Source organism: Hemiscyllium ocellatum, chromosome 37 (assembly GCF_020745735.1).
Source record: "Hemiscyllium ocellatum isolate sHemOce1 chromosome 37, sHemOce1.pat.X.cur, whole genome shotgun sequence".
NCBI lineage: Eukaryota > Metazoa > Chordata > Chondrichthyes > Orectolobiformes > Hemiscylliidae > Hemiscyllium > Hemiscyllium ocellatum.
In genome coordinates, this window is record NC_083437.1 from 34,578,070 (window position 1) to 34,590,842 (window position 12,773).

General features: G+C 37.9%; 1 protein-coding gene across 2 annotated transcripts in view; it reads right to left on the bottom strand.

Annotated features, from left to right (window-relative positions):
* acot7 (acyl-CoA thioesterase 7) overlaps positions 1 to 12,773 on the bottom strand; it is a 263,971-nt gene that overhangs the window by 219,365 nt on the left and 31,833 nt on the right. For both annotated transcript variants that reach the window (XM_060852033.1, XM_060852035.1), the window contains exon 3: positions 2,658 to 2,814. In XM_060852033.1, the coding sequence (XP_060708016.1) occupies positions 2,658 to 2,814 (157 nt within the window). The remainder of the gene's footprint in view (positions 1 to 2,657; positions 2,815 to 12,773) is intronic.

Sequence of the window (12,773 nt, forward strand, 5' to 3'; positions counted from 1 at the left end):
GGCTCAAACTATAGGCTGAGCATCAGAGCCTCACTTCAATATCAGAAATTCAGCTTAAAGTTTCTTTGAAAATGTTAGCAATTTATCTGTGTTTCTTCTCTACTTTCAGCCATCTCCCCTCAATATCTGGTGGCATTACCTTTTCTGAATCCAGACCATCAACAAATTTGGAGTTACCAATAACCAGAAACCTAACTGGACCAACCACATAAATACTGGAAATACTTGGAACTTACATGGCTAGTAACTCACTGCTCCAATTCCTACATACTCTCCATCATTTTCAAGGCATAAATCAGGAATGTAATGGAGTAGTCTCCACTTGCCTTCATGGGGACAGTTTTAGGAACACTCAAAGACTTTGCAGGGCAATGCAGCTCACTTGACTGGCACACCATCCACCAATTAAACGTTCACTTCCGCCATTACTGATGTACAGTAAGAGCAGTATGTGGCACTGCAGCAACTCAGCAGCCTTCAACAACAGCCTCCAAACCCAGGGCATCTATCACCTAGAAGCACCAGTAGCAAGTGCACAGGAAAGCTGTAACATGTAAAATTTGGAACTGTATTGCTATCCCACCACTTGTTGCTCGGTCAAAACACTACAGTTTCATTCCTAACAGCTCTGTGTGTATGCTTACACCAGATGTACTAGAGTAGTAAAACACAGCAGTTCACCAGTCTCTTCTTGGTTAATTAGGGTGGGGTAACAAAAAAAGGATAGACCATAGACAAACAGAATGTCTCAGATTCAATCTGTTCAAAGGTGAGTTGGGTTATCCCAGCAGTTGAGTGCTTTGAGCTAAGGAAAGAAACATCACCAAATTTCAGCTTCTGAACGTTACAAAGGGAATTCTGCTGGAAAGTGTACATTGTTTACCTCATGACCTATACATCAATTATGTCAACAGTTGCAGAAAACCATAACCCGTGGAAGTAAATTCAAAGGAATTGTATCTATTTGGTACTACTTACAAATATACACAGTTGGTTTTTGTGCTGTAGATTGATTTATATATCGATGTTTTATAACTTTCAGATTGTGTGATTGCCATGTAGCTGAACTATGTAGAGTACAAAATCTTGGCTTCATTGTCTACTCAGAGTTCAGTAGGTTGAACTTAATTGAAAAGTAACAGATGTGTTAGTTAGGTGTGTTTCTTGGGTATCTGGATGCAGTCAAATAATTCTGGTTTCCATTTCTGATTATTGCAGGCTTGGATGTGATACTTTCAGCATGGAATAGCAATAATTGCTCCTTGGGTCTGGTGCTAGAATGCATCTGGTGTCCAAAAACTGGACCATCAGCAAGAATCCATATATATAGTGGAGGAAAATAAGGACAACAAAGTTGTTAGATGCTACTCTCCCTGCATGCATGCACATGGTGTTCGTGCATACATGCGCATAACCCTCCATTAGGCAATTTCTTGTACTTAAAAAATTCTTTTTAACTGAATAAAATGGAATAACCAATGAGATGGAGTGGCACAGTGACTCGCACTGCTGCCTCAGAACACCAGGGACCAAGGTTCAATTCTAGCCTCGGGCAACTGTCTGTGTGGAGTTTGCACATCCTCTGTGTCTGCATGGGTTTCTTCTGGGTGTACCAGTTTCCTCCCACAGTCCAAAGATGTGCAGGTTACATGGACTGGCCATGCTAGTTTGACCCACAGTGTCCAGTGACATGCAGGCTGGGTGGATTAGCCATAGGATAGGGTAGGGGGTGAGTCTGGGAAGGAGGGGTTGGTGTGGACTCAATGGCTGAATGACCTGCTTTCACACTGCAGAGATTCAATTATTCTTCCTTTCTTGTAATTGTTTTTACTGAAATGAGTTTTATCCCATTATGTTCATTATACATTCTCATCCCTAGTTCTAACAATTATGAGCAAATTTGTCTACCTTATATATTCAAGACATTTATGATTTCTCATATTGGGATTTAGTGCTCCCTATGTGCGACCTTAATCATTGAAATAGCACAGGCCAAAGCTTAATTTCAAGTCAGTAACCAGATTGCTAAAAATAGTATGAAGTAATTTAGACTCTGTTCTTTGATTACATCCTTATCTTTTCATTTTGCCATATGTCTGGGATGTTGTCATCATCTTTGCCAGTACGTTGCCTATGAAGTTAATTCAATAGCTAAAATGTTCTTAGGGCTTTTATTTGTTCAATGTGTAACTCCAGAACCGCCTGACGTATGCTGCAAGCTACTTTTCCAATGATCTCCCACCTTGGACATCTTGCCAGTGTTTCACTTTGAATCAGTGTAATGTGACTCAATTCAGGGGAAACATTTGGAACAGAATTCTATATAATGGAAGCAAATTGCAGCTTCAACTGGTCAGGTCATCAAAATAAGGCTGTTTTCTTAAACCTTTTGGGACAAGTCACACAGGTTTAGCAGACAATTCAAGCATCACGGAAATGAAGGGACATTTGAATTTTTATAGATAAGCTACAACACCAATTCATTAGGAAAAATATGGGGACAGAATGAATGCCATTAGAAACAATTTGCATTGGTCTCTCAGCAGGCAGTTTTGTTAAAGAGAGAGAGAGAGAGAGAAAAACAGGCAGAGTGAATACAAAGCAAAGCATAAACAAAGCTTATCCAGGTTATTATTTAAAAATTCTGTTCTCACTACCTGTGAGTATATTTTCAGCCATGACATTAACTTGGACTTCAACAGAGTGCTTTGACGTATAGGTTATCTCCGCACTGACATGAGCTACATCCCCAATGGACATTGGTGAGAGAAAGTCTGTGCGCTCCACACGAGCCAATACAGCAACACAGCGTTCCTGAAATAAAAGTAGAGAAGATAAACCATTGATCACCAACAGCATAACCAGTGATGGCTCCTCTTATCAAACCCCCGGTTTGCTTTTCATTCATCTGTAGAAACAACTGCAGGTTTTGATCTAACCTAGCACCAACTTATGTTCAACCAATTACTTCTCAGAACTCTTGCATTGTTCTCCACAACACTAGTAAAGCCATGGTATCATATAAACATTTGACACAGATATACTATGTTATTTTGGCAGACTGTATCCAATCTGCAGCAGTATAAGCATCAACATGCTCAGAGCTGGCACTTTCATCTGAGTTAGAAAGTTATGAATTGAAATTCCGCTCCAGAACATTAGACCCTAATTTAAGTTGATATTTCAGTCAGCATTAGGAGAGTGCTGCACTATTGATGCACACTTCCTGACATGCTGATAAAAACATGGCACTGTTTTCCTATTGAATTGAATGTAAAACTTCTCATTCCACTATCTGAGGAAGAGTATTCCAACCAGGTACAATTGGCCAATGTCTTTATGTTGTGCAGCACAATTCTAAATCACAGCAGCACACAGAGTATTTGTGAAGCTATCTGGAAACATACAGCTTCAGTACAAAAAAAGGTTCGGAGATAAACTATAAATAAAACAACAGGAGTTTGACAGATAGCTAGCGCCGAGTTTCATAATGGTCCAATAATATCTGCAATTTAAAGTCCTCAACTTTGTACTCACCTTGGTCTCTTCTCTTCCTATCTCTGTAACCTCCACCATCCCCAAAACCTTCCAAGAATTTTGCACTCCTCAATTCTGGCCCCTTATGCCTACCTTCAGCTGTCTAAGGCCCAAGTTCTGGAATTTCATCCCTAACTGTCTACACCTCCTATTCCCACTCTTTTCCTTAAACCCTACATGTTGACTGCCCACTATTTCTTTCTGGGAGCAGTGATTAATTGATTAATTCCTTTTTGTGTATCAACTGTTGATGCAGGAGCCAGCACTCTGAACATTGTAACAATTCAGGGTACAGGCAGTTCCGTAGGTGCTACATTTGACAGTTTTAAAATATTAGTAATGTTAAACTTTGCCTATCAATAAAGATAAGGCATGGTTCAAAGGTTTCAAGAAGTCATTCAGGACAGTACAGGGGTCATTGAACAGGAGTTCAAATGCAATAGGCAGTGGAACTGGAAAATTGGGCAGGTAGTGCATGTGTGCATATGTGTGTATATACGAAAGAGTGTGACTGAAACATGGGACTCAGAAGTCCTGAAGTAGTTGAATAGATCTCTGTAGTGTGGGCTGAGGAAGCTGTGAAGGGCTCAATCGAAGCTGGTATAGAATTAATCAATCAATAGAGCACAGAAAGCCTACAAACAGTATTTACTTTGTGCAACCAAGTCAGATTAGAGATCAAGAAACAAATCGTGTGCAATACTGACTTGGTGATGCGAGCTACTTGTGAAAAGCTGAGAGTTGTGTCTGCAAGTAAGTGCTCCGGCTCAATTTCCAAAAAATCTAGAAGGGCATAGTTCAAGGATAGTTAGGTGGACCACCAGAATGTGAGTAGTGATTGTCAGAGTCCTTGGCACAGTGGCTTTGAGGAAGTTTCAAGGCAAGATCATTGTAAATGAAGAACTTCAATCCCATGTGGAATTTTAATGAGATTTGGTGACCTACGTGTCACTAATATCTGAGGGAATTGTTGAGAAACTTGTGGAATGTGTCTGATCATATTTGCTTTTTCATATGTTCGGTGAAGTGTGTTCAACCATCATTTTCAGTTTCTCATATCTGCCTCATGTTAAATTTAGAATGTTAGAATACAAGTCATATCTATCTTCACACAAACTCAGCCTTTTTTGTCAATAATTTTTACATATTTGTTTCACTAAGTGCTTTTTGTAATAAACTACTCTTTGCTGACAAAAGAAAACTGGCTAAATTGTTTCTCATACTAAACCAAGTACAGTCTAAAACCAACGTGAAACTGCTTAAATTTAATATCTGTTATGACCAATGGTGCAGAGGGCATGAAAAGAATCAACACATTCCTATAACCTTAAGGGTAACAGCAGCATCAAATCGTGCTTAAGACTTGTGTTACTATGTCAAAGGCACTATGTAGATGCAAGTTGCTGTAGTGTTGTGAAGAAAATGCCTTCACAACAGAGCATCAGAGGCTGATAGCTTTTAGCTAATGGTTGTCCTTATATAACAACAAGAAAAGTACCCATTATGGCAATGAGACCAGCTTTATTTATTGCTTCAGCAACACTTAAACTACCCTAAACTTTTAATAATGAAAAACAGGGTCCTTTTCTTCCCTGCATAATGCTTTCTGAATGCCTCAGCCTAACATTAAATTTCCAGGATTCACCAATGAACTACCTCAGAAAGCTGCAGACTGCGGTCTTTGTCTTGTTCAATAGTAAGCATCTGCCCATGTAACTGCTGTAGTTATGGAGGAATTCTATGTGTCAGGTCAACAGACAGCTGAGTGTATTGTGCTTTTCAGACAGAGGGTATAATCATTTACTACTGAAAAATCTCTCTCTGTATATTACTGTAATAGCCAGCCTTGGGATAAACTCTGAGTAGTTAATAAATGACATTGACAATATGTTGTATGAAATTTTGAACTCCTGGCCTCAAACCTCTCCCACTACTAGCCACAGATACATAGCCATAAGCAATTTACACTTCTCCTCTGTTCAACAAAGTTCCCTTCAGGTGAAAGACAAACTTAGACAGACAGAATCTGTACTCAACCAACTACTTTTCACAATTCAAAAGTGGACAGAAAACATTTTTTAAAAAAAACACAAAACAAACTGCATATGCTTGAGATTTAAAACAAAAACTAAAAATGGAGAAACTCAGCAGGTCTAGCACCATCTGTGAAGACAAAAACAGAGTTAATGTTTCGAGTCAAACTTCTTGGAATCAAAATAGCCCAAGTTAACTGGTTATTCCAGGAGGTACAACTCCAGTCGAATTAGCCTCGGCAGATCCAATTAGAAAAGTTGTGTAAAGTGTCACAAGAATGTTTTCAAAGATGAGGAACTTCAGTTATGAGGATAATTGAAGAAGTTAGGATTGTTCTCCTTGAAGAGAAGAAAGCTAAGAGATCAGGTGGAGGTTTTAAAATTCATGAGCAGACTGGGAAGAAACTGCATGTAAACGGAACAAGAACAAGGTAGATTTAAAGTGATCTGCAAAACAAGCACGAGTGATGTGAGGTGAAATGATTGCACTCAGGGAGAAGTTAGGGTGTGGAATGCACTGCCTGGAAGTGTGGTGGAGGCAGGTTCAATTGAGGCATTCAAGAGGGCATATGATGATTATTTAGATAAAAATAACATACAGGTTTATGGGGAGAAAGCAGGAGATTGGCACTCGTGATGATGTTAATTTAATGAGCTGGTACATGCATGATGGGCCAAATAGCCTCTTTCTGCACCATTACACTATAATATTTATGTGATTTAAGTGAAATAATAATGAGAAAACAAAATTGATTGCTCATTGTGTAGAAAAGTTTAGCCACCTGCCACCTGCTCAAAGAGGCCAGTTACATATGTAGCAAAAGATTATCACAAGTAATGTCAATACCAACTGAGTGAGCCAGATCTTCAACAACAACTTTTAATTAACACTTTTAAATAGTAAAACATCCTAAGATGCCTCATGGGACCATTAGCAGATAAAATTCATCACAAAGCAACTTAAAAAGATTAAGACAGGTAACCAAAAATTTGGCCTAGATTTTAACTGAATGACTTCAAAGAAGAGACATAAAAAGTCCAGGGGCAGAGAAGAGAAGGGAGGGAATTCGAGAATTTAGGATCTATGTTGCTGAAGACACCACTTACCAGGAGGATAAAAGGAAATTTGGCTAGAATTGGATAACTGCAGATATCAGAAGATTGTAGGGATGGAAGAGACAAGGAGATGGCAAAGTCATGGAGAGACTTAGATATGAGGATGAGAACTTTCTTAAGTTTTAAAATTAAAACTTATACTAATTGGCCTTACAGGGTCATTGGTCATACACAATGCCAAAAACCATCATAGTTTAATAAGGCATTGCTCAAAAAGGAATCAAGGATCAATATAAATGGACTTACTAGATAATGCACAATGTCAGATAATACACAAAAGGCCAGAGTTGGAGGACTGACAGGTGCAGGAAGGCATAAAAAGCTAGGTAAAATGGTGGAAAAAGGATGAGGTAAAGATGCATAGGGACTATGCTATGGACAAGAATTTTGAATTGATTACTGTTACAAGATTGGTAGGTCAGTGAATGCATGGTATTGAGTGATTGGAATCTGGTATGAACAAGATACAAGCAGCTGCAAAAAATACAGAGTAAATTTGGTTATTCTTGTGATATTTGTAAGTGCTGCTTTCATTGTAAAATACTTCTTATTCATATATTTGCCCAGTACTAATCTCAACAGCAGGTTACATGTGCAAATTAAATAAGTGAATTTTATTCGAAGTCTTAGCCACCAAAAGTTTTGTTTATACTAATTTCAGAAAACAACACACTAAAATGAAATGCTTACTACTTATAAAGGGACATTCTTCAATGAAAAGTAGCAAGTCTTTGTGGTGATGTTTGTATATGCATCATGTACAATGAGCATTCAACTACCATATCAATATTGAACTGTAACACTGCAGGAAGTAGAATAAAATTCTCAACAGTAGACTAGCTTCAAAACAGTTTAGAAGCAAGTTGTTACAAAATGATCTAGCACCCAGATCCACTGAAAAGCTGCATGGTTGATGGAAGAGGCTTGGTATTTAAGAATTCAATAAACCCTGCAGCCACTGTGGTACATCATGAGAATGTAAATATTGTGCTTTCTTAAAACTGATTTATTAGCAAGACTATTCATAAACAGGAGGCATGGTCCACGAAGACAGAGTACCCTTAGATTAAGGAGAAGAAAACTAGCCAGGATTCCTGTGTTTAATCTACAAGAATGCCTGTAAATCAGGGTTGTTTTTTAGAAAATGTATGTCGGTGAGTTATCAGAGAATGTTTAGTGCTTTTAAATCAAAACCTCAAACCAAGAACTTCAGCAAACTGGGGTGAAAAATCTTGGCAACAAAATTCTAAGGAATGGGATACATTTTTGATTAAAATGAAGTTCATTAATTTATTACAACAACTTCTATTTATTTAACCTTCCTAATATCAAAGAAAATACTAGAACACTGAATAATATTGAAAATAAGGATAATAAATCAGAAATCAAAAAGAGTATTTTGGACTCCAGACAAAAGGTATTAAAGAGAAATATTTTAGGGAATTTTGAAGATTGGTTGGAAAGTTGTAATAAGTTGCAGAGAATGGACAATGCAGTGGAGAGTGTAGCGAAAAAGAAAAACAGTAACTGACATAAAAGAGGTCAAGAATTTGAAGTTAAATTAGTAAATTTATCCAATACAGTTATCTCAGTGATAGCTGTCAACATTTTCTCTTACATTTAATAGGAACTCCACCCATCATCACTCATAGTTGCAAAGTGCATAATTTAGTCAATTGGGATTGATGAAACATCAGTGCAAGGACACCTAGTACACATTTAAGAAATTCCTTTTTCAAACAAGTTAATGAAAAGCCTTGAACCGATAAAAAGCATGACATACTACCACATCAAGTGCTCATACATCAACATTGCACTGTGCAAGTTCAAGGCCCATGTTAGAGAAATGTAATTTGGTAACACATTAAGTAAGTAAAGCTACAAATTAATTTGGATGCTTTTATATATAAACCCAAAATTAATAGATGAAAGAGACAATTGACTGCTTTGAGAACATGAAGCATTCTAATTGGAGACCACTAAAAACTCCCATGACTCAGGACTTATACTACCACCCAATGGAAATAGTCAGCAATTGCTATCAAATTGTGTGTGTTTCATAGTTACCCAAGAATTCATACTTTTTTCATTTCATGGGATACTGCAGCGTACAAGACAACCTTCTTTCAACTCTACAATATATATCAGCAATTTCAAACACTTAACAATGTAGGACTAACACAACATGGTGTGGTTGGGTCATAACACTTTGTTATACAGCACAATCTATGATATAGGAATGTAGAAACAGGAAGGGCCTATTTCACCCTTCAAGCCTATTCCTCCATTAAAAAGATATTATCAGTGATCCATATTCTATCACACCGTTGTCTAACAAAGAACTTTCAATCTAAGATTTAAAATTTACAAGTGATCTCCATTAATTGCAGGAGTGTTCACATTTCTACCAACCCTTGGGCAGTAACTAATGGGACAAAGGGTGTCTTGGCCATTGAAAAGACTCCTGCATCCCCTCTTTATCGGAAAATCCATCATATTAATTGCCAGACTGTAAGATTAGTGGAAAGACACTCAAAAGCACCCTTTCTGATGCCAGATCCCTTGATCGAACATTGATTACATGCAACCACGAAGCCAGAAACATGCCAGCAACCCCAAAAGGGTTTACTTTTCTGTCTTTCTGCATGGTGAGTCCCTACCTCTCTAATGGGTGCTTACTCATGGCAGATTTACAATGGACATTAATTACTCACTCTTGAGCCTGAATTGACAGCAACATGAAGAAGGTGGTCCCCAAGACTCCCCACCATAGACTCAATCGGGGGGTATGGGGATGCCAAATGAGCACCAGCCACTCTCCCCCCTAAATAAATGTCTCCTGTCACCAAATTCATCATTGTGAAAGGCAATAAATTTCCCACTTGTGTGTAAAAGGATTTAATAATTTCATTCCTCTAGGATTTGGCTCTAATGGTTCAGCTGCCAGTCTGAGCTGCCCCAACTAACACAAAAACTTCTTTCTTTCTACCCTCTCTGTTTCACTTAATGTCGTTTGAACTACAATCAAGTAATCTCTTAACCTTCTAAATTCCAAGGAATATAAACTTATCTCTTCTTGTAGTTAAACCCTTGAACTTCAGGTATTACTCTGATAAGAATATACTACACTTTTTCCCAGACCAAGATACCCTTCCAGTTTGCTAGCCAGACCTCTTTGATTATGTTCTTTTTCTGAATCACTGATTCATTAATTACTGTAGTTATTTTTAGGATGTCCAACATGTTATCATTTCCTGCTACTGTAAATACTGATGCCAAATAATTATTCAATATGCTTGACATATCTCATTACCAGTCTTGAAGGGGCTTACACTGTTCTTTAGAGAAACAGGTCATTTAAAACCTGGGATGATCGTCCCTGCCTATGGTTTGGAAAAGAAAATTGAAACAGCCTTGGTGAGTTACTACGCTGCATCTTGCAAATGATACACACAATGGTGCATCTATATGTTAGTGATGGAGGAATTGAATGATAAAGATAGTGGCTGGAATGCCAATCAAGCAGGCTGCTTTGTCCCGGATGGAATCAATTTCCTTTGAGTGTTGTTGCTTCTAGTGGCAGGTGAAACTAGAACATGGGGACATAGTCTCAAAATAGGGGAAGCAGATTTAGGATTGCATTAAGGAGGAACTTCTTCACCCAAAGGTTTGTGAATCTATGGAATTCCCTGCTGATGCAGTTGAGGCTACCTCATTGAATGGTTTAAGGCAAAGACAGATAGATTTTTGAACAGTAAAGGAATTAAAAATTATGGTCAGTAGACAGGTAAGTGGAGTTGAGTCCACAAAAAGATCAGCCATGATCTTATTGAATGACAGAGCAGGCTTGATGCATCAGACGGCCTACTCCTGCTCCTATGTCTTATGTTCTTATGCCTACACTTGTCATAATAAAAGCTTGCAGTTACATTATCTGAAACTGACAAAACTGTAAGTGAGAACGTTTATAGCCTTAGAAGTTGTCCTTAAACATTTAGACTAAAATGTAATTTTGAATTACAGAACACATTTGCTGCACACTAGAAAATGGTATGGCAGGGAGGATAAGATAATTAAGAACATGGCTTAACATCCGTGAATCTGTATAAACAAGACACTGAGTGATAACATTCACGGCTGTTCCTTTGTGAAATTAATGAACAATGTTTAATTCTGACCTCAGAATGAAACTCAGTATCAATTAACTTTTCTCCCGAATTATTGTCCTTTGCTATTATCTGTCTAGTTCAGAACATGCAGTGCTTTTGTTAACTTTTGTCTTCGTGATAGTAATGCCTTTGTAAACCTGTGGATAAAAATAGTGCGTTTTTGATAGTACAACAGAGTAGCTGGACAGGGCTTTTGAAAGAAGAGCGATTCCTACTCACCTGGGTTAACAGAATCCAGTCAGCTTGACTTATAGGTATCAGTGTTATGTTGTAACAGTGATGCTATTAGTAAATGAAGGGGATAATTAAAATTAAACTGAATTGTCTGTAAGAGTTTTTTTTTATTCCAGACTTCCAAAGAGTACGATCGCCGGGATGAACCAAGAGAGGCTTACACGTAGAAGTCCACAAGGGATTCCCTGGCCATCTCATGTCTATACTTCAAAAGGAGTCCCATTTCCATTTCATTCCAGGTAAATGGAAAATATTTCATCACATTCCTGATTCATCTTGTCAAAAAGAATTATTGATAATTCCCAGGGCCACTTTTGGTTCTTTCATGATCTCAGGATGTCCCAAACTGCTTTCTGTAATGTCTTCACTTTTGTGATTAATGTCAGGAAATAGCAGCAAAGATTTGAATTGTTGTGCTGGATTGACAGGATCAGTACAGAATATAAATACAACAGAATAATGCTGGAAATCAGGAATAAAAATGGAAAAAGGTAAGAAATACACCAGCTTAGTCAGCATTCATAAAGTGTAAAAACTGATTAATGTTTCACTTGTGCACATTTAATCAGAGTTACAAGGATGCATCTCCAAAATGTTAAAACCTGGTCTTTCACTTCACTGGATGCTTATTCTTACTCTTTGAGTTAACTTACAGAATTGTAACTTCTTGAAAAGGAAATTTGTTCAAAAGCTATGCCATTCCATCAAGATTGCATCAAGGTTCTTCGGTACCCAAACTATCTGGAGACGGTCATATATTGAAAGCTTAAGAGTTTAAAAATACAGTGAAGCATTAGTAAGGAAAAAACGTTTCATTTTGAATCCAAGTTCTTGTACCACTTCGGTATATTTTCACAGAGGTAGTGAATAGTACTCTACCCAATTTTAGTAAATTATTTCAGTAATTTGATTGGCTAGTTCATTCAACTTGTCAATTCCAGAATGTCATTTTTGACTAGAAAATAGAATGGTTTTGATTTGTGTCTTCTGTGGCTTATTTGTTATCCATGGTAACTACTGGTACTTTTTGACTCTGATTAGTCAGTTGGAGTATTTGATTGTTACCATATGCTCATTTCAGCCAATCATAAATGTTTGTTTCACAAATGTTCAGCACTTTAGTTGTGAAAGTTCTCAGTACAACACCTCTGAAGCTATCACATCAGTGACAGTTCCAAGGAATAATAACACTCGCACCAATTCAGAAACACAACTTCATCCTTATGCCAATTCAGACACACAATTTGTTAACAGAATCCAATTTTGAAGCTGCAAACCTTAGTATTAGGACTGGAGAGAGGGTGGTGATGTCAGGTCTGACAGGTGAGGGAGGGTGCAAGGGAGTTGGTGGGATGTCAGGGTTAGTATCAGATATGGGGAGAGCGGGCTGAGGTGGGGTTTGCCGGATCTGGTTGAGATGGACGGGTTTTTCAGCTGGATCTGGTCAAGGATGATGTTGGCAGTCAGGGAGTGTAATTGAGGAGGAGCCGGGCTTCAGTAGTGAATTTGAGTTTTCCAGTTACACTCAGATAAATAAGAGTTACAGTATGTTTTTAATCCTCTAACTTTCCCTGGGTAACTAATAAGCTTAAGTGAGTCAGAACTCTTTGATGACTCAGGCTTTAAGTAGCTTTGTCGGAAGATTCCAAATGCCGGGGAATTCCCAATACGTTTCAATGTCCTT